Source organism: Drosophila subobscura, chromosome O, assembly GCF_008121235.1.
Source record: "Drosophila subobscura isolate 14011-0131.10 chromosome O, UCBerk_Dsub_1.0, whole genome shotgun sequence".
Classification (NCBI taxonomy): domain Eukaryota; kingdom Metazoa; phylum Arthropoda; class Insecta; order Diptera; family Drosophilidae; genus Drosophila; species Drosophila subobscura.
This window is the reverse complement of record NC_048533.1, coordinates 17229369-17251792: the sequence shown is the minus strand read 5'-3', so window position 1 is coordinate 17251792 and position 22424 is coordinate 17229369. Positions and strand designations below refer to the sequence as shown.

Below are 22424 nucleotides of genomic sequence, written 5' to 3'. Positions count from 1 at the left end.
AAATTAAACAAGTGATACCTTTTTAGAAAGCCTGGAATGTACACATTACGAACCAGAAGGAATTTTGGATCAATTGCATTCCATCTTCTTGATTTACATGACTTTACAAAAATACCCATAAAAACTGCTGTTCAATGAAATAGTAGTGAATTTTTTGAAAATCGAAAAAAAAACCGAAACTTAAGTTAATACCTATCTTTCATATTCTACATGTTTCTTGAGGTTTAATATTTAGTTTTTTAATAATTTTGATTTAGTTACTTTCTTACTCCCGCCTGGAAGGAATTAATAAAGTCCTGCCCAAGCTCCAATAGGATTTTAGCCAATCCTTTTCAACCACTGGCTCTAACCTTACTCTGGATGCCGGAAATGCATTTATTATAATACATTTGGCATTTCCCCATAAGATTTTGATAACATTCAGATCCAGGGACTGATTTAAACATCGAAAAACGCCGATCTTTTCAGATGAAACCCAATTTCCCCACCCAGTTGGCGAGCTTTCTTGAGTATTTAGGATCATTATCTTGTTGAAAGCTCCTTTTCAAAGGTTTTTTTCAACTGGAATATGAATGTAATGTATGAAAAAGCATGCTGGCCCACACAATTTTGTAAAATGCTCCAACTAGGAGGCTAGGAAGTACCACTTCATGTGGACTGTAGCTCATAAGGATCAGCCCAACATGCCCAATACCGTTTTTTTCAAGAATTTGAACACTAATCTGATGTCTGTGAACGCCAAACCAATTCTTTTTGTTATTTCTTACCATATTATACAACTTTACACTCATCAGTCAAAGGTTTTTTTTTGTCACTGCGACACAGCTCAGCCACATGCCTTCTTGCAAACTTTAGCTGTATACCCCTATACTCTCAGAGCCAAACGCGTAGCTTTCTGGGACTTCTTGCAATTAAATAATATGAAGTCATTCGTCAACGAGCTGTCATAACACTTACAGTGTGATATAAAATTGTTTTCATAATTTTTGAGGATTTTGAAGACCTTGACCTTGCCTTCGACCATCTTCGACCATCTACTAAAAGACAATTTTTTCGCATAAAAAATCATTTTTCAGGCTGTTTTTTTTAGTTTAAACTATTAAATATAACAGTAAAAGCACATTTAAATTAGTTTTGAATTCCATTATACCTCCTGATTTTAGTTTTTAGTCTAATTCTAAAGTCTCCCATATTAGACCGTTCAATGATAACTTCTACGCTCCAAAAACAAAAGTACCGCTATATTCAAACATTTCTTTCATCAAAATATTCAATATATAAACTAAGCTTACTGATGGTAACTCTTTTGAATTGATTTAATTTGTTTTTTAATTTTTTTTTAATACTTGCACCCAGCACTACTATTTTATTGAACAGCAGTTTTCATGGGTATTTTTCTAAATTCATGTAAAACAAGAAGATGGAATACAAATGGAATAAGATTTCATCGGGTTTATAATGCTTACGTTCCAATCTTTTCAAAAAGGTATAAATTGTTTAATTTGAAAGACTGGAAGGGTCTCAAAAGTAGTTGTGAAAGTGATGGGGTGCGGCACTACTATTTCATTGAACACAACTGTACATATGTGAGCGACTGTGTATCTGCCCTGCCTCTCCGTGTTTACCCTTCTCTTTCTCACTCTCTCTCTGTCTCTGCATGTACCGTTAATCGCTCGTTTGGGCTGCTGCTACTGCATGTGTTTGCTTGAAATGGCCGGCAAGTGTCGTTGATATTGCCAGTCCCGGCCCCCCCTTCTGATTTTCGCTCTTTACATTTTGTGTCTCTGTCTGCCTGCCTGTGTGTATGTGAGTGGCGGGTCCGTTAGTTCAGTTAATTGAAAATGCAAATTGTGTATGAATTGGAGGACTGGCACTCGCACTCGCACCGCTGCCATTGCAGGTAATTGACGCAGTCCACGTCGATCATTAGAGACTTTTCACTCCATCAGTGGATTAGGTGGCGTTTCAATAATTTTCAACAAAAAAGCCACGCCAAAATAGGTATAAGGAGAGGGCAGGGCTACTACCCATGGCCAGAAAGAGTCAGCAAAAGCCGTACAATGGAATGGCCCTGTTTGCTGCAGACGTGGCCAACAGCTGCAGCGGCCAGTCCACGCCAAAATTGCAACGTTGGCGCAACCCAACCCAAGCCAGGGTAAATCCCCCACGTATGCCCCAAGTTGTTGATGGGAAATTGAGGCAAAGCATGTGTGTGTGTGTGAGAGAGTGTGTGCACCCAATTTGGAGCTCCCTGGTAATGCACAATTACTTTAAGCAGGTGAAAGGTGAGCAAATATTGCACATACGCCGCACATATGCCACACAGCGATTTGGCCCACCGAAAGGTTATAACTGGAAATTGCATTTGCTCAGTGAAATGTAAAAATTTCCATCCCCAACACTATTGCATTAATGCCTCAGATGTGCCACTCCCTCGAATGTGCTTTCATCAAAGTTCATTAAGAACCGACACCAAGAATGAGGACAAAGGGTCAGTCTGCACCGAATTCCGAATATGTAGAATAGGGACGAATATGTGGACACACTCACCTGTTCGTTGTTTGTTTTGCGCGGATGCTTTTTGATGCCTCGCCGCGCCCTCGCCTTGGCGGCAAAGTAAATTCGTATATACACAAAGACCATAATGCAGCTGGGTATATAGAAGGAGCCCAGCGCTGAGTACAGCACATAGCCGATGTCCTCGCTCAGCTGGAATGAAAATGGATAACATTTAAGAAGGTTATTAAGTGGTCTAAGAATTTTACAGATTTTATATAATTCAAGTGTAATTTTTGCTCAGTGCTTGCCTGCTACTTTTGTACCTTTACAAAGTTACCCCAACTACTCGTATAGCTATCGGTTGCCAGATTAAATTTGATGCACAACCTCCGCCAGCCATTCTTTCTGACTTTTTATCCTCTTACCTATTCAGAAGCTGAATATGCTTTGGGCAATTTTTTGTGTGTTTTTTGGGGCCGATAGCGGGAAGTCGTTGAGTGCATTAGGCTGATTTACTGGAAAATGCATTTTGCCTTTCCCGGAAAAATTCCTTTGTCTGCTCTCTGCTATCTGCTGTCTGCCCCTTCCCTGAGCATCTACGTGAAATGTGCAAAAGTGCATGAAATTTCATAAGGCTAAATGAAGTAAGAGTATTAAATTACCAACCAACCAACCATCCAACCAGATACAAAGAAATGGCGTCCACCTGGCAACGCCCAGGAATGTGCCGTTAGGAAATATTAGGACCGAATTATGTACCACATTTTGCGGCACTTGCATTTCGTTTACTTAAAGCTGGCGGAATTAAATCGCTTTCTAGTGGCCGCTGTTGCTGCTGCTGCTGCCTGTTACTCTCTTCACAAAAATTATGCAAATTAAGTGTTTGGATGAAAGGCATAGAATAACATGGGGGAACGGCTAAATTCGGGCACCGAAGATTTATATACCCTCGTTGATTTGTGGCTCTTTTGGTAACCGATTCGGATTAAATGATTCCAGCCACATGCTGCTTAAAAGTCATGAAAACTTTCAGCAAGATATACTTGAAATTGGGGCACTGCAAACGGAGTTCGCTTAGCTCGTTTATGAACTCGGAAAATATATTTGCGATGGCCGAAAATCTTTTATGATCCTGCACAAAATCAGAGCGCCCTCTGCAAGGGTACAGAAAGTGCACTTGATGCGAATGGCAGCCAAAGGGCGGATCGGGAGCGGGAGTGGGAGCAGCAGAAGGGCATGCCCTTTTGAGACTCCCGCTCTTGCAGTTGTTGTTGTTGTTGTTCGTGTAGTTCGCCGGCGAGTGGCGTGCATAATGAAAAGCCTTTGTCCCGCTTTTGTTGCTGGTGTTCTGGCTGCTGCTGCTGCTGCTATACTCGTACATAGTTCAGATGCCCCTCAATCCTTCCCCAAGCCACGCATAACTCTCGGGCGAAGGGCCCTCCTTTGTTTAAGCCACCTCAGCAGATGGGTTTTGGGAGTGGAGTGGAGAGTGGAGTGGAGTTGAGTGGTATGGAGGGTATAGGGTTATGGAGTGCTCAGTGCTTGTGCCTGTGCCGAGCATCAGCTGGCCACAACTTGAGCTCGTGCTCTTAGTTGCAGGCAGGCAGGCAACTGGGCAAAAGAAATCGACAGGCAATTTATAAAAAAGGAGTCCTGGTCACATACGAAATTTATTTAAGTTTTAAGCTGCTTACAACCCTCATACTCGTACTGATACTCGTGCTCGTACTCCCCACATACACACTATTCCACACACAAATTGAATTTCAGCAGAGCCAACAGTAAATAAGAGCACATAGTTGCACTCGCATGTGGCAGAAGCAGGCAGAGCCCGAGGCAGAGCCAGCGCCAGAGCCAGAGGCAGCTTAAGTGCAGCCCAGTTTATCATAAGCCGCAGACGAAGTTGCAGCAGTGGGCGGCGGCCGGTGGGGGACACGAGACAACTTTATCCTGCTGCCAAAGCAGAAAATAAATTTACTTCTGCTGCTCCTGCTCCTGCTCCGCTGGGAATCCGAGTTGCGGCAACAAAATAAGCATAAAGTATTAAGCGTTGAGTATAATGTTGCCGAAATATACATCAAGTGGCAGGTTGAGACGAGCTTGGAGAAGCCACCAACAGCTACTTAAGCAGAATTCTTGAATGCTGACGTTGCCTGCCTGGCCGTCTCGGTTTTCAACTTATTGCCTGCCGCACAGGCAAACGAGAAGCTGCAGTTGCCACAGCTACGGTTGCTGCTTCTGTTGCTGTTGCAGCAGCAACATAATAAATCGTCTCATCATTTACGGTTTACTGTTGATATATTGACAGCATTTGTCAGCAAAAACCAACTGAAATCGCTTCCAACCAGAGCTGAGACTCCGCTGCATTGAAGCCACAGATGAGGCTGTGCCCAAAGTTATCCAAAAACTTTCTGTGTAGGCCCAAAAGTTACGCACACACGTACATAACTCGGGGAAACACCTGTAGCAACAACGTGATAACTTTTCCAACACTGATAATGATGTCTGGCCAAGGGGCGGAGGAGGAGGATATACTCGTGCTCGTATATTTTATTAACGCATTCGAACAAAGCTCTTAAACTGACATTTGTACGAGGCAGAAAAAACGGACTAAACTGCCTGACACTGGCCCTGAGGCGGCACACCTGGTTGGGGGGACGTGCTATTAGGGCCGGAAACTACTGGCGAACAAATAAATTGTCAACTGTGTGCGTGACGCTAACTTTCTCGCAGCGGATTTAATGTAATTGAAAGCTTCATTCTGCTGCTGCATTTTCCCTGCCGCAGTTGCCAGTTTTCCGTTTTTCGTTTCCCGTTTTTCTGGTCAGCCTCCCCTTGAGCTGCTTTCATACGATACGTTTTCTACCGATGCTTTGTAGTAGTTTGTGAATTTCCCGGCTATAACAAATGCCTAACAAAATGCTAAAAACTAGCAAAATTTTAATTGTACCAGCACAATTTGAGTTTTAAATATTTCGACATTTACACGGTAGCGACTGGCATTCGGCAAAAGTCTAAAAATGTTCTTAGCTTTTTCTTTTATGACTTGAATTGCTTGTCGGTGGAAAAGATATAGTTTTTGTGTGCCTCAATCCATCCGCTCATCCATCCATCCACCCCTCGAGCAGCATTTGTGCTAATTTGCAGATTTTCAAATTGCAGAGGGCGCTTTTGTTTATTGAAAAGTTTCTGCAAGCTTACACCGAGGAAGACCGAACAAAGCAGAGTGAAGAAACGAAAGAAAGAGCGATGCGAAAAAGAAAAATAATTATTCTGCAATTTTTAATTAAATGGCAATGGTAATTGTTGTTGCTGCCGCTCCCGGGTCCCGGATCCTGCATCGAGGAACTTAAGCTGACGGAAACAAAAACTCATTATGCGCCACCAAATTCGTTAGAGGGAGAGTGGCAACAGGGGCAGGCAAGTGTTGATGATGACAAGTGCCCAAGAAGGATGATGGAGAAAAACCAGCGAAAACAGGGAGAGTGCAATAAAAAAAGAGAGTAACAGAATGAGATGAAAGGGCTGACGGGACCCGCTAGTGGAAATTTATTGAAATGTAAACATGGAAAAGCAAGCAGAAATGAGCGTAATTAAAAATATTAAAGTCCGCTCGGCTGCTCGTTCCACGTGCCGTGTGTGAGTGACGCTTAAAGAGGAGAGATCTAAAGGTAAACCAACTGGCCGCCACACCCAGTGCAGTTTATGGCCACCAATAGCTGCCAGCCATCGCAAACAATGCGAAATGAAGTAAAATAGTGAAGAAATTCCGCTGTAAACACAAAAGAGTTTCAATACAAATAGCGCGGCGCATTTCACAAAGTTTTTACGCACAAAAAATGTTGAAATAAAATTTTCGCTGAACAAAAAGTCGAGCCAAGCGCGGAAACGTACAAATAGAGTATATATACATATATGTATGTTCATGTGAGTGTGTACAAATACACACACAAATATGTAGCTCCCTGAACGCAAAGAGCCGAAGGAGGCGGAGATGCTGTCATCATCAGCATTGTTGGGTGTCCTGGTTGGATGTTGGTTGCCGCTCCAGCAAGTTTTTCCAACAGCAATAAGCCAAGACGTTGACGTTGGACTGCAGGGACTGCAGTCAGTACTGGGGAACGGCAAGGGGCTGCCCCGGGGACTACGGGACCCATTCGGACACGCCAAGGACAAGAACGCACTGAGACAATCAATAAATCTAAAGTGCAACTACAGGCGACGACGCCTTTTTGGCCCTCGTTTTGTTCCCTTTTGACAATGTTGTCAATACTTGAAGGGGGTCGGGTGTCGGGTGCACCAGACTGCCTCTCTGGTGCTCGTTTGTCGCTGCCCTCTGAAGCAGCAGCAGCCATTTTGCACAGTTTGCATAGCCAATTTGCGTGGCACTGTGGCACAGTTTTTTTTGTCGTTGCCTTTGCCTTTGCCTTTGCTTTCAACTCCGACTTTAGCATCCTCTTGGTACTCGTAGTTCAATTGACTGCATTCCGCATTGGCATTTTCCCATTGCTTTTCCTTCTATTTTCTATTACTCATTGCCCGCTGACTTTATTTTCCTTTGCCTTTTCGCATTTCCACAAGTTAACGCTTGCCCGCACATGCCATAAATGTAAATCAAGTGGCTTTCTCTTCCTTCTCTTCTTCGAGGGCCCGCAGCACTCAAATGAGGACTAATACCGGGCTCCAACCAGCCATCCATTCATCTCCTCGCGCCATTTAGCCTGGGACAATGTCCAGCACGAGCCACTGACAGCGAATTTTATAACAATTAAAAGCGAAAGACAATGAGACATTGAAGAAAGTGCCGTCGCGGAATGCACTGCACAAAATTCTACATTTTTTGACCATACATAAGTATTTACAATGAATATTCTGGTCGTATTTTCTGTTATTCTTTTCTCCACTTGTATTCCATTTTCTTTTTGTTGCAGTGCTGTGGGTACACTCCAAATTAAGTGAAAATTTCTGCGATCTGCTTTGTGCTGTGGCTTTGGGTGTAAAATGCGCCAAAGAATTATTTCCATTTCAATTTGTTTAATAAATTGAATAGCAGAAAGTCTCCCGGACAGAGCTCGCGGGGCTGTTAAGCCAGCAGCATGGCTGATTTGTTATTGCCGCTTAATTGCGGCTAACGGCATGCTTCATTAAATTGCAATTTTTCAGGCTCTCCGGCCATGCGCTAAGCCATGCGCTGGAAATGCAGCACAGGCAGCCATCGGTCCAAGGCTCCACTAAAAAAAATAGGCAGCAAATGCGAGTACAAGGAAAAAACAGTGGACGGAATTATGCTGGAGGCTTTTTAATTGCTGTGGCCAGTTTTATGGTTTTATTATTTGATTTCGTGGATTCTCAGCCAGGACAGAAGCAGGAGACACAATAACAGTGGTCAGGCCCCCCAGTCGGAGGTCCTTTGCCGGGATGGATGCCCGGCTATGCGCGGCATATCCGCTGCGAAACGACCATTTTATTATGCGCCCTGATATTTTTAATGGCAACCACTTTATGCTGATTGCCAGCCGTTCCCAGCCGGTTCGGCTTAATATTATCGTAAAAATAAAATAGCAACAAAAGCGCTCAACAACTGTTGCTCTATGGTTGTTCCTATTGTTGCAAAAGGCCGCCACGCCGCGGCCGTAGTGGTTCGTTGTTGTTTTTATGAATCCACGGCTGCGGAAATTACTTGTTGACACGCAGACAGGGCCCCCGCCTACCGATTGGAGTTGGGGTTGAAGTAGTCCGAAGTCCATGGGTGCGGGGGCCAAACCTGACCTGGTGCACGGCAATTTGTTTTCTCAGTTTGCCGCCTTGGTCAATTTTCAGTCGTTTTCCACTCTGATATACCCTTAAAAGGGGGGAATTCTAATGCAGATTATGGGTTTTGGTATGCAAAACACTGATAAATGTTATCATATAAGAATAATCTTTATTATAAATATAAGAATGGAAGCTTGAACGGGCTTTGTTTGAAGAGTTCTTTGATATTTAGAATATTTATAAAAATTCCATACGTTGAGCCACAGATAGGGTATACAATCTACGGCGTGCGAAAGTTCTCTCGATTTTTTTTGCAGCTCGCCTGAAATTGTGATTGATGTTTGCCGTTAGATGACTGTAATTATGCAACACGATTTGACTTGCGTTTTATTTGATTACCGGTTGCGTTGCGGGCTCATTGTGTGGTCGTGCCGGACTGGATCGGACCAGGCCAGAGCCACAGTCCTCCCCTTTGATGACTCTATCCAGCAGAGTGTGCTGGGCGTGTAGTGTCCCGTGCCCGTTTAGCTATTGATTTTGTGTCATTGGTTATAGTCTTCGGCAGAACAAATGAGTTGTGTAATTAATACGGGCTTTTGTCTTGTTACGAGAATAATGGCAGGCCCACAAATACATACATAAATAGCACAATAAGCCGATGTCATGCTGGATCTGGAGTGGGTATCTCTCGTATGGAGAGGACGCATCGTAACGTAAAATAGCAGAAAATTAATTTTCATATGGATGAGGAGGGGTTTCTCTGTGGCAGGGGCATGTGTCTGCGTGTGTATGCGTGTGCGTGTCTGTGGCAGGGGCAGGCACAGGGCCTAAATGTATGCTAATATTATGCCTTTAACCACAACGTCGCATGCATTGTTAATCATTTGCAGTTGCCGGTTGTAACAAATTGTTGCCAAACGGTTGTTTGGGACTCCGCAAACTTGTACACAAGTGGCACGACGACCAGAACCAGGCTCTGGCCCACAGTGGCAACGGTCTCGTTAATTTTAACAGTAAATTAAATACATGCCTTCTAGGACTGAGCACCAGGAACGGCCGGAAGCTGCCACTGAGCCCTGCTCCAAGCCCGAACAGGCAGTTAACCAGCCAAAGGCAGAGCCATAGCTGTCCGTATAACTTCTGTCTGTATACATTTATGTATGTAAATCCATATGTACATATGTAAATATGTATGTATTTGTGTGCTTGTTCCTGTGTTTATGTTGCTGAGTGGATGGGATGCCCGGACAGGCCAATTGGAAATTGTAAATGATATATGGAGGAGCGCTATCACTGAGGGAAAAGCCCACGAACCTAGAACAAAGTTTTCGAATTACTTTTTATGATGTATTTAACAGACTGCAGGACAGAGACAGACTTTGCGGAAGCCCGAAAACTATTTATTTTAATGGTCAGTACCAGCTTATAAAATTATTCGTAATTTTTAATATCACCCAAAAAAAAGCATTTACTTTTCAGCAGCAAAAGTCAAAACTCTGAAGACTAAAAGGGGTTCCCAGAATTGCAGCAAAAGAAACTTTAAAAAAGTATCTAATAGCCGGAACCTAGCCTGAAATTGTGTACTTAAAACAAGCTCTAGAGTCCCAGATAATATAATATTTCAAAGACTTTCTCAGTGTTGCTTCGATATCTCACACAGACCTCAATCGAATGCCGTCTAGGGCGTGTTTATGTTGAAATGGTGGAACCAATTTCCAATCTGCCTGAACTTTTGGGCAAAAATAATTACTGTGTTTTGTCTGGCGAGCAAATGTTGTCGTCTGTGGATTGTATGGGCACGCACACACTTGTGGCAGCAACCAGAACTACAACAAGAATGTTGCACAAATTTTAACGCTTAATGGTTATTGACACACAAACAAACCAACAGAGAAGAGAGACAAGGGCTGGGACTGTGGCTGGGGCTGGAGCGAAGGTGGAACCACTCGTAGGGATGGGACTGGAACCGGGGCAGGACTCGGACAAAACCAGCATGATACTCGTTTGGCCGAGCCGGACAAATGAACAACTGCTGCAGCAGCCATGGACAAGTCGCCATTGGGACATTGGCCGTGTGCCCTCAGAGTGGAGGAGCGATGGGAGGAGGGAAGGAGTGCGAGTCGACCGCATCCCATGACCAGGACCAGGCCGCACAGCCAGAACGATAACAAGCACAAACTACAAGAACGCCTGGCACTCAACAAGCAAAACAGTTTTCCACATATCACGCAATTTTCATTCGTGTTGTTGTTGGTGTTGTTGTTGTTGTTGTTGTTGCTGTTGCTGCTTCTGCTTTCGGTTGTTTGTTTTGCCCCGTTCAATGGGTTGGGAGGGAGGTTACACAGTTGTTATTTATGGCTTTAAATACTTAACAAAATGTGCGTGTGTGCGTGCTGCAGGCATTATTGCATTTCAATATTCGTAATTGCAGTGGGCCAACAATGCGTGAAGGAACTTCTAACCTCTTTCAATATTCATGCAACATGCAGAAATGCGGCAAACAAATGAATTAAAATATCGATTTAATTCATGGCTGGGATGTTCCACAATTCTTGATCGAAAATAATCAATTTAATCGGAGAACCCACGGGATAGAAACTGTGAATTTGCAAAGAAACAGAAGACAAAAAGACAATAGTATTAAAATCTTCTGTGCTCCTGCCTAGAAATATCATAAGCCAAGATTAAAACTGTGTCTGCATGTGCCACACATTTAATCATTAGCTTAGGAAGCCACAAAAGATGCTCAAGTGGATTTCAAAAGTATCAAAGCAGCTGCCAAAGAACAAAGTGGAGGAGCTCAAGTGGAGTTGGAGAGTATTCGTTGCACTTCCACTTGATTAATATCCCTTTTAAATGCTCCTCTCTTAAGCTTGATTTCATTGTTTTCATTTGGTTCTGGTGCAGCGAGTGTCCAGATTGGTCGACATTTACGACCGCTAACAGCATCAGTATTGGCAGCATTCATTTTCATTATCCAACTATCCAACCGCGGGGCATGCAACGTCTGCTCGTGTCTGTCTGTGCGTATCTGGATCTGTATCTGCGTATCTGTGTTCGAGTGCAATTTCATTAATGGCTAATTAATTGCAACTTTATTTCGTGGTCGGTCGGTCGGTTGGTCGGTTGACGCTGCCAACCATTTTGTAATGCAACAAAATGTGTTCGATGCACGCAAGCCAAAATGGGGCAGCTGCCACAAGTCAGACCAGAACCAGAACCAGAACCACCGCCCCATCGTTTTGTTGTGTAAAATTCCGGTAATAATTTTGTTTTAATTTTCATTAATTTTTAAGCATTGCTCCTTTGCACGAGCAGCGGCACGGAGCAGCGGCATAAGCGGGGGGATGCACATTCAGTGCATTGGCTGACTGAGAGGCACTTAATATTAAACGATTGCACAAGGGGCCTCCATCTACGTTGCTGATGGTGTGCCTTTCCGACACGGTTCTGCGTGTTTTAAAATCGTTAAAATCGCTGTTCACACACACACACACACAGAGACACACTCACACACATACAACCACCTCTGAGGGCGAACTAAAGCTACAACTAATTAGAGCACTAATTAGCGTTATTAAAATACGGCAACGACGTCATCAGCATTGGCGGTAAAGCAATAGAAATGACTGTGCCACAAGGGTAGTGCCACACACAGAGTGAGGAGCGTGGAGCAAGGAGCTTCATGGCAGCTGTCAGCTGCCTGCCTTGACTCCTCCGCCTCGTCTGCCATTCGCCTGGGAAGCTGCCCATTAAAAGCACATTTAAGATGTTTACAAACGTGCTCTAAGACACTGCACACACACACACACACCTACCCCTCGAGCACCCCCACTGACACTGATACAGACACATGGCTACACGCATTCGCTGTCTGCTTTTGCACGGGCAAAACTAGAACGATGCCGCGCCAGCAACAACCGCTTCGAGGCGGAAACGGAAGTGTGCCAGCAGGGAGACGGGGGCTGGGAATAAGCATACGTAGGGCGGCAAGATATGGCCTCTAATTTAGCCCGCACTCCAGACATCATTTTACAACAGATATTACCACAAAAGAAAAAACCTGCGAGAGGCGTTTCGAATTGTATATACCCTTGCAGCTCCACAGGGATGTTTGACACAGATTTGCCTGCAGCTTTTGATGTCGAAGAGCACTTTTTTTGTGAGTTTTAAAACCTCCCATAAGGGCGTAAAAGCGAATCACAACGCATTTGATTGGCCCTAAACGAGGGCAACGTCGGAGTTGGGCGGTGTCGAAGGATTCGGCCCAGGCGAAAACTTTAGTTTAATTGACAGCAAAAAGCAATTTGCCTCATTACGGGCAACACGAGCGTAATTAAATGCTACCCTGGGGCAGGCAGCTGCTCTCTGCTCTGCGACCCCGATGGAGTCGTCAGCCGACACCATTTTTCAGCCCATTTTCCGCTTTGGGCCATCCCACATTACATAGAGGGGAAAAGCTTTAAATTTCCCAATGCCTTGACCGACAAAGGGTCCAGAGCGGACGGCAGATAGAGCAGACAGCAGACAAAGGACAGCGGACAGCAGACAACAGACGACATGCGATTTAGTTTCTTATTTGACACTTTTCCGCAAAGCTTTTCCTCTGTGTTTCGCTCTGTTTTTCCTTCGCGTTCCGTGTCCGGGCTGAGAGGAAACGTTCGGCATCTGTCGACGTCGGCTGCAGCGATGCCAAATGTCATTTAAAGGACAATAATGGCGGTCGTTGTTGCTGCTCAAGTCGAGCGAAAAGTTCGCTCGTTTTTTCCCTGTGTGTCCTCTCCTTCTGCGGCTGGCGTCGCATTTAAAGTCGAGTTAAAGTTCAAGTTACTGTGACAATTTGCGTCAGCTGTGGATCTTCGTATCGATTTACTCAAAATGTGACATAATTATTGCTCTCTTAGACCCCCGCACACACACACAAACACACACAGACAGATTTATAGAGCAAGCGGATGCGAATGCGGAAGCTGAGACTTAAGCGGATCTGCCTCCCCAAAGTGCCCTGCTGAACAAGTGCCATGGATCCGAGGCGAGGCGTCATCTTCCTGCCTGCTCTCTACTCTAGTTTATGGCAGTCCAGGTCCAGGTCCCCGACTGGGGACGACTGGGGACTGAGTGCCGGCAATTTATGTGCGGGGTGGGCTGGTCAGAAAAGTTTTCATTAATTGTACTCGCATGTCAGCAGAAAAAATAACCAGAAAGAGACAGAGAGGGTGCCCGCCCGCCCCCTTGTCGCATGTAATTTAATCAAGAGATGAGGCAACTTTAAGGCAACTTCAAGCCGCCTATCGGGCGACAGGCTCAGCAGAAAGTTTCTGCAAGGGGGCCATGAGTAAATATTGAAATCTACAACCTCTGACCCGCATGACAGACGAACAGCAGGGATAACAATGCCCCGCATACAAATTTGTGGGCGTTGCTGAAGAGATTTGTAAACAATATTTTGTGGCATACATTTGGGGCAGACGCAGCAGATGCAGGGGCAGACGCAGAGGCAACAGCAGAGAGCTGCCTTTGCTTTATATATTGGCATCTTCTGTGGCATCTTTTGCTCTGCGGCTCATCTCGATTTCGGTCTCGGTTACAGACACATTGCCTACGTTCCAGGGGACGGCTATTTGGTGTTCTTTTTATTGGTGCCGCTGTGTGTGTTTGTGTGTGTCTGGTCTGAAGTATTTGTTTCATTGTTGCTCGTTTGTTTGGCTTTCTCCCTGGCTGAACTTTGCTGGCTGGCGGGACCGAAGACGAGCAGAATCTGAAGGTTTAACAGGTTTAGCGGCTTTAAGCAGAATTCCCTATGAAGCGTATAATGTGAGAAAAGAGCAAATGAGATTAAAAGTTTCGCTGGCTCCCCAGCGGCTCCTTATGGACTGACAAGTCCAGCCGCACAAACGCCGCGAGCTGATAGAACGGAAGAGCCTGCCTGAATCTGACTGACACTTCAGCGATGCCATCAAGCGTAAGCATAAATATTTATGGTACACACACACAGACTTCTTCGGCTCCAATCAATTTTGCATTACGCAGAAAATTGTCAAAGAAAAAATCATAGAACATATTTGCAGAGACACTAGCGATGGGGAAATCAGGGCAAATGTTTCGGCATAATTTCACAAATACAAAGGGCAGTGAGTCGTAGAATCAGAGACAGAAACAGCGACAGCAAATGCGTTCCTCCAGCACTGAAATTTATTACAAATGTCGAAACGTATGGCCAGAAGATACTTTACGGCCAGCCCACAGTGGGCTGCCGACTGAGACTGAGACTGGGGTTTTATTTTGTTGCTGGTGCCTGGCACACTCGTGATTGCTTTGCAGTTTTAGAAATGTATTCGTTCTGCCTCTGCCCTGCCCCGCTGCTGGATCTGAGTCCTAGTCCTATGCGTAGTTATGTCTGATCATAAAATCAATATGCGCATACTAAAATTTTATTTCTTTACAATTTGTGTACGAATTTGTGTTCTCCCTGCTCCCTGGGTTGCGATTTTCCGCGCGTTGCTTTGTTTTTTCCTTCTGCTGTGCCTCGGTCTTTTGTTGTTTTGTAGTCCATTTAATTCGTGCCATAAAGGACCTGACTGGCAGCCTGCACATGCTTTGTCCATTTTCGGTGCGCCGCTTTCGGGGATTGGGGGTTTCAGGGTTTCGAGGCTTTCGGGGCTGATGTGGAAATGGAAAACGTTGTTTTGACATCTTTTCTTTGCCCCGTTTATGTGTCCCCTGGCTGATCCGCTGGGTGTTGCTCGTTTTTTATTACGAGTATTTCGTTTCGCCTTCGCTTTGGTTTGCTTTGCCTGCAGGTTGCTGCTGCCGATGGCATTCCATTCCCACACGGCGTATGCTTGATAATTGCTTTGGCATTTGGCAACGCCTTTGACACGGTAAATGACTGGCGAGTATTTGCTCGACTGCCTGTCCCTAAATGTGTTTGCACAGCCAACATTGGCACACGACGACGGGGCAGGCGGGGGTGACATGTAAGGCCACTCCATTATGTCGTTTAAGGCATTCAATACAAATTGGTAATATCTCATTTATTCCCATTTTGGTCATGTCTGTCCTACTCGTACATATACATCTGCCCGCACTTTGGACATGCCAGAATGGAGTAGAGAGGATGCGAGTATGTCCTTGGGGTGAGTGTGTGTGTGCGTGTGTGCGTGTGTGCTGACCACGCACGCAAGCAAACAAACAAACAAACAGACAGACAGAGACCAAAATGCGACAGACAGACAGACAGATGCCGACACTCGTTCAGTGTCGGGGCGATTGTGAGTGACCGAATGTCAAATATACAACAGTGCACACTTATTTCATTTCCAGATTTATGGCGGGAATTGGAAGTGTCCATCCATCCATCCCAGTCGCTGCTCGTGTGACTCGTGTGTCTCCTTCCCTTGCTCTGTCTCTGGCACAATGACAGCAATTTCCGACGACAGTCGTGGAAGCCAGGAGTCAGCCAAGAGACGGTATCATCTTTCTCTTCGCTGCTCCTCTTCTCTATCTCTATTCTTTCCTTTTTTTAGCATGTCCTCTTGTGCTGCTCCAGCTGTGCTTCAACTCCTGCGGCAGGTTCTGCTGTTGGCTTGGTTGCAACTTCAGTTGCACTCGCGCAACATGTCAAGGAGCTGTGGGGAATGCTGCTGCATTTTCCGTGTGATTGCTTGCCACAATCCATGGGGGGAAGAAGGCGAATCTGAGCCGCGCTCTGTCTCGCTGACAAACACGGACAAAAGCCAGGGACACATACGTACAATGCAGGTACATAATGTGCTCGTCGTGGGGGTGATATGTGACACGCATCACATCGACAGATCCCTCTCTTTATGCTTTCATCAATTTCCCGAAAGAGTCCTGTTCTGCCTCTCTGTTTCCGTCTTCGTCTTCGTCTACGTCCGTATTTGTGGCTTCAATTACTTGTCCGGCGTATGGATTCCACGCACGTATTGCCGCTCGCTGTTTATGTCCGTGTAAAGAGTTTAACATGTGCTCCTCCGCCCGTGTCCTGCCACAACGCATCATTCTCTTCCATGCGACAGCACGTACACAATTCAGCCATAAGTACAATTGGAATGTGTCTTCCTTCTGCTGTTTGTGGCTGCTGTGCAGGTTTTTTAATTGATTCGTCCTAACATAAGCCCCCGTCCGTGTTTAAAGCCTTTGGCCAGGGACTTTGCATGCCGGCACCCCGTTAGTCCTCATTGGCCCACGCTGAAAGTGTCATAAAATGTGTCCATTAATAAAATCGACTCACTGACCAACGGAGCTCGGAGCTCGGAGCTCGTCATTAGGCGCGTGCGTGTTGCCGGCTTATAACTGCTGCCATTTGGCTTACACGGAAATGGGAGCAGGCTGGGCTCGGGCACGGGCACGGGCTCCGGCTTATGTGGCATCAGCGTGGTGGAGGGGAGAACTTAATTTCCAGGCCAGATGAGCGGCTGTGGACTGATTAGAGTGGTTTCACTGAGCCATGTGAATAAATAACCACAGCAACAAAGGGAAAGGCAATGGCAAAGGCAAAGGCAAAGGAAAATATTAAGAGAATTGAGGTTGGCATTTGCCGTAGGCAAAAGTCAAATTGAATCTCGGTTTTGGCTTTGGTTCCAGCTACCAAACACAGGCAGGCCAGCGATAAATTATGATCACAGCTAAACTTTATGGCACACACACATGTAGAGGCAGAAACACTCACACACATGTGGCTGGTTGAATATTTTATGCTAAAACCTAACCACAGGACCGACCCCAACCCCTACTCCGACTCCGAGCCTGAGTCCCAGCTAAAATCTCATGAAGTGAACATAAAACATGCAAATTAAAAGGTCCAAACACGTCGTCGTCCTGCGAGCTCTAGCTGCAGCTCACACACACACGCACAAAGTGAACTAATTTACACAAAAACAATACAATTTGCGAACCCTTGTTCCATTTCCGTTTCCTCACATGCTCCGCCACCACCCCCTGCGGACCAATCCCCAGCCATCCCAAACGAATTCCACTCTCTGGCTTGGCTTTGGTGGCCCTAACCCTATTGCCAGTTTGCTTAGCTCACAGCCAAATGGCGCCACCTAGACATTTATAACCTGCCCTCTCTCTCCCTGCGTCTATCTCTTTCTCTCAGCAGTCATGTCCCCCCTCACGCTCCCACTGTTGCGTTCTCTGTCGCACACATGCGTGCCTGCGTGGCCACATTGTAAATCTTACTGTCAGAGCAGACCCCGACACTGGGGCCACTTCATTTGGAGTGTAGGGCGAATGTCGGAGAATCTCCTTTGGCATATTTTTCACGCGCACACTTGAGCCACACACACACACACATAGTGGTCCCCACACACAGATACCCGACGCAGCCACACACAGAGACAATCAATGCTAACAATTTATGCTAAAAGTCATTCAAGTTGGGCAATGCTGTGTGCCTTTCTGGTACCTTTTGTACCCTTGCAGAGCAGGAGGGCATTGGGTGTGCATATTATTAATAGAAGTAGATACCAAAAGGGTATTTCATAGTTCGCTTTGCGTGGCTGGCTATCGAGTTTCATGAATTTCTTTGGCTTTGACTCTGGCTTTGACTTTTCCTTGTGTATCTATTAAGTTGTAGCCTCCACTCCTCCCCCAATTTGACGGGTAGTTCTACACATGTATAAGTCTGTGTGCGGCTCTCTCTTAATTACATTGCCTTTTGGTGTCCTTTGGCTGCTGCCTGCTGGCTGCTGGTTCAGTGATAAAAACCACGAAGACATCCGCAGGAGCCCAAAAGAGATTGAGTCGAGTAAGAAGTTAAGTGGAAATTATTTTAATCAAATAAGGCTGAGGAAAAGTTTGAGCAACAGTTCCTGGTTCCCCCGCCCCTTTTTGTATGTGTGTTGCAAGAATTCCTCCTCCTCAGTGGCCAAACTAATTTATTTGATTCATTTGAATGCAGATTGTGTGTGTTGTGATTGCCGCACCCAGCACCCACCACGCAGATCTGCTTATCTGTGGACTACTGTGGAGCGCATTTTCCACATTTTAAATGTTTGCTTTTCATTTTGAGCGCCACTGCCAGAGCCGTGCATAAATCTCTGTTATTAGTGTATTTATTTTCAGGCACCCCAAAGCAACTTCATTTCGCAGTAATGGCTGAACATTTGTGCTCTTGTATGGTACGCACACTTTCCTAGCTCACTGTAAGCTCTGCTAATGGGCCACCACCAACGCCAGCGTCAGTGCCTCCCTTCAATCATCCACACCCCCCGAAAACGCTGTACTGTGCTCGTACACTTGAAAATCCTTTGAGAACTGGATGGCTGGATGGCTGGCTCTCAAAATGAAATTAATGACTTAAAAGCTTTTTTGCGGTACCCGTCACTCAAAATACAATCAATGCGCCCAGCAGCAACAACAGCAACAGCAACAACAACAACGACTGTGGTGGCATCCACGACAATAAGAGCAGCAGGAATATGCCGGCAAAATATGCTGAGCTGTAATTTGGGAACGCCATTTAAAGTCATTCAGAAAGTTTGGAGCGATCAAAATGTTTTTACCACCTGACTGGCTGGCTGGCTGGCTGGCTGTTCAGGTGACACAACAAAAATCTCCGCAACTCAGTCACCTGCAACCGGAAGAGAGAGGGAGAGCAGGAGGGCAGGTGCTGTTTGTGTGGCAAGTTCATGCAAAAGAATTAAGTAACTGTAAATGCAATAAACGACGAGACCCTAGAACCCCAACGCCCCACACTCCAGGAACTCCTTGTGGCAAAAACCAAAGGACACCAAAGCTCCAACCCCTCTGCCATGCCAGACATCCAAGGAGGCAAAGTTTTTATGGGTTGACAGTCAACCACGCAGCCGCCCAGCAATAAATTGCGAGGCGAACGCTTAACGTGCAACATATTCCGGCAGCAACATCAGCAGCAGTTAAGAGGCTCCCCCTTCGGAAATAAATGAGCATTTTGCACCGTGGGGTTTTGTGGCGTCATTTTTCCTCGACCCTCACACGGCGTGGGGAAGGGGGAGATCACCGCGCACAACACCTCGAATAACAATGGCAAATTGTAACGCCATTAGCTGCTGGAAAATTGGGAAGCGCAACAAATCGAATCGGTGAGGGAGAGGGAGAGGGAGAGGAAAAAGGAAACTGGCTAAAGCTGAGTAAAGTTCTAGGCCGAACTCTTGCCTGCGGGTGGCATTAAATCAACTGCAAAATGTCTGCGAAATGTGATGCGATGCTCTTGGCGGCTCCTGCCCGAGTGATAAAGTGTGCGCTGTCAGAGAGCGGAGCGGAGCAGCCGGAGAAAACGGAGCACCAGGAGCACCAGCACCTGAAGCAGGGCTGTGGCTGTTGCCCCGGAAATTGTGTGGAACAGCAACACGTAGATCTACTATTCATTTCGCCCCACATCCCCACAGACCTCCTCTTGGCTCATCCTTTCAGCGTTGCGTGCAGTCTGTGCATAAATCATATTTTCCATCTTCATTTTCCAGCATGTCACCCGATAGAAATGGAAAAGCGTTTATGTGAAGATAGAACTCCACACGAGTATATTAATATTTTTATTTTGTATGAACAATATTTTTCTAGAGCTTCAACAGACTCTGATTTACTTATCCGCTCGCAGGCAGAGAGCTCTGCTCGAGCGCATTCCGAATAAATTAAATTAAACACAAATAAACGCTGAGCCACACACGTGCCCGGCACCACCCTCCCTGTCTGGGCATGCGGCATGGGGTAGCAATTAATTTAATAAATCAACATGGAACTTTTGCCACCATCTTTGTGGCATTTTTTCCCATCTGATGCCATTATTGCGGACTGCCTGAGTCAACTTAGGCGGCCATTAGGCGCCAGCTTAACCCATCAGTGCCAAAGTTAAAGAGCTATCGATTGGCCAGGAAGCTCGGCGTGTCCCATCTTATTGCTCTGGGATTTTGTTTGGGAGTACTGGTATTTGTATACCCTTTTGGGATATGCTAGAAGTATCGTAGAAGGCTACAAAAATTCACAAAAATTGATTAAAGTCATGAGCAGATCTTGAGACTCTAAAACTTTGAATGTTGCGTGGATCTGCTGCTTGAGGGTATCTATAGCTTCCGCACCTGTGCGTCTTTTAATAATTTTTGTTGGGGAACAGCCACCAAACTTTGCCCACAGCGGAATTCTTTAAGTTTAATTACAACATTTGCAGGCAAGCCATGGCCTGAGGTTGAGGCTAAGATGGCAAGGGCTGGCTAGGTGTGGTTTGGGGGAAGATTGTGCTAGAAAAAAGTGCCGCCACTTGGGCTCAAAACCTTGTTTGACAACTGAGGGAAAGGCCAAATGGGGCAGGGGTAGGCAAATGGCAGGCAGACGAGCCGGCGGGACAGGATTTTCAGTTTAATTTGAACAGGACCCAACGACGACGTAGCCTAGTTTCTTCGGCTGCTCCTCTCTGTTGTTGCTGGTCCTTCAACGGCTCCTGCGATAACAATGGTAGCCAGAAGCAGCGGCAGCAACAACAACAGCTATAACGAGAACAAAAAGCGTGCTTCCTGCGTGAGAACTGGGAGAATGGCACTGGCACGGGCACGGGCACTGGCAACTTGCAACTTGGCGAAAGTTGCTGCAGGCCGGCAGGACTCTTTTCATCTGGCCCTGGCTGGGGCCCAAAAGGAAGAGCGACAAATGCACGAGAAGTGCTGGCGGCATTTCTTTCTGTTTCCCTTTCCCTTTCTATTTCTATTTCTCTTTCTCCATCTCCATTTCTATCTGTCGCTGTCTCCAGCTCTGTGGGCCAACATTGATGGGGATCCCGTTCCGCTGTCCTTGCTGTTGCCGTTGTTGTTGTCTTTTTAATGACGCTAAACGTTTATCAACAACGGGGAAAGAGAGAGCAAACGGATGGCAGAGCAACAAATGCAATAATCTGCTCCGTTTTCCTGCTGCTTCTGCAGCGTTTAATTAGCGGAAGCGCCGAGCATTAGACCAACCAGCCCCAAAGCAGCCGCAAACTGTGCCCCACAAATATGCATGCCACACGTGAGGCAGCCAACTCAGTTGCTGCTTTTTGTCTTCATAAAAAACTGCTCGTAATGGATTTTGAAACAAGCTGTCTCCTGGGCAAATAAATAAAACATGTCCGACACTTCATTCAGGGGAGAGTTGGCGCTGCTTTTACGACTTTTGGCGAGTATGTTTGCCAGTGACGAAAGTTTTTACTTAGTCAAATCCAATAGACCATTAAACTGCGGTAGTTGCTGCCTGTGCCCGGCTTTATCACATATTTGTTTGGGCGCTGCTGCTGCTCGTTTGTTTGTTGTGTGTGTCACTTTTATGGCGGCGTTTATGAGCGATAGTATATGCGGTTATGACAGCAACAGCAGCAGCAGCAGCAGCAACAGAGGCTTGTTTATCTCTGCCACAGTGTGGGGCACCGACAGAAGGAGCTGGCTGGAGCAGGAGCTTCTGCAGGAGCTGGAACAGCTTGTCTCTCTCTGTCATGTTGTTTGCAGGCACACGGAGACGCAAAGCGAAACCCCAGAACCCAGACCTCAGACCCAGGCAACGACCAAAAGCCATTTATGGTCGCATACTGGCCGCATCTCTTTACGGGGTTGTCGTTTCATCCGTCGCTGCTGCGATAATGGTCTCTCAACGCCAGGAGCAACCACTAATACCCCAGGATAGTGGCACGGCTTCCACTTCTTGCTCTCCGTCTCTCCCTCCCTCCCTCAGGAGCTGACAACTTTGCGTATTTCCGCAGCGTAATGAATTTGATTGCTCGAGAATGTGCAGGCAGGCAGGCAGTCAGGCAGGACTTTAGCAGGACAAGAACAAAAGTACAACGAGCAGAAACCAAGCCAAGCCAGTACATTAGAGAGGTGAACTTTTCACCTGGTCAAACCCCAAGCCCCCGCCTGACACTCATCCGCTTCGAGGATGACTAGGATGATGACGATGATGATGATGATGATGCCTTGGCCGCGTTCTATGCTGCTCATTAACTATGGCACAACTTTGTCAAAGCTCTGAAATTCCACTTTGGGCATTAAGCTAATGAAATAAATTCCAAATAAAAAATTCCAACCGAAAGGAAGCACAAAAAAATGTCAAACTTCCACTCGCATAGTTGGCAGTAGAACTCATCGTCCTGGCGCTGCTGCTGCTGCTGCTGGTCCCCGACTGACATTCCCACGCTCCTGGGCGAAACA

The 22424-nt window shown here is 46.0% G+C and overlaps 1 protein-coding gene across 2 annotated transcripts in view; it reads right to left on the bottom strand.

Annotated features, from left to right (window-relative positions):
• LOC117899532 (alpha-2 adrenergic receptor) overlaps positions 1-22424 on the bottom strand; it is a 43024-nt gene that overhangs the window by 4092 nt on the left and 16508 nt on the right. For both annotated transcript variants that reach the window (XM_034809601.1, XM_034809602.1), the window contains exon 2: positions 2551-2709. In XM_034809601.1, the coding sequence (XP_034665492.1) occupies positions 2551-2709 (159 nt within the window). The remainder of the gene's footprint in view (positions 1-2550; positions 2710-22424) is intronic.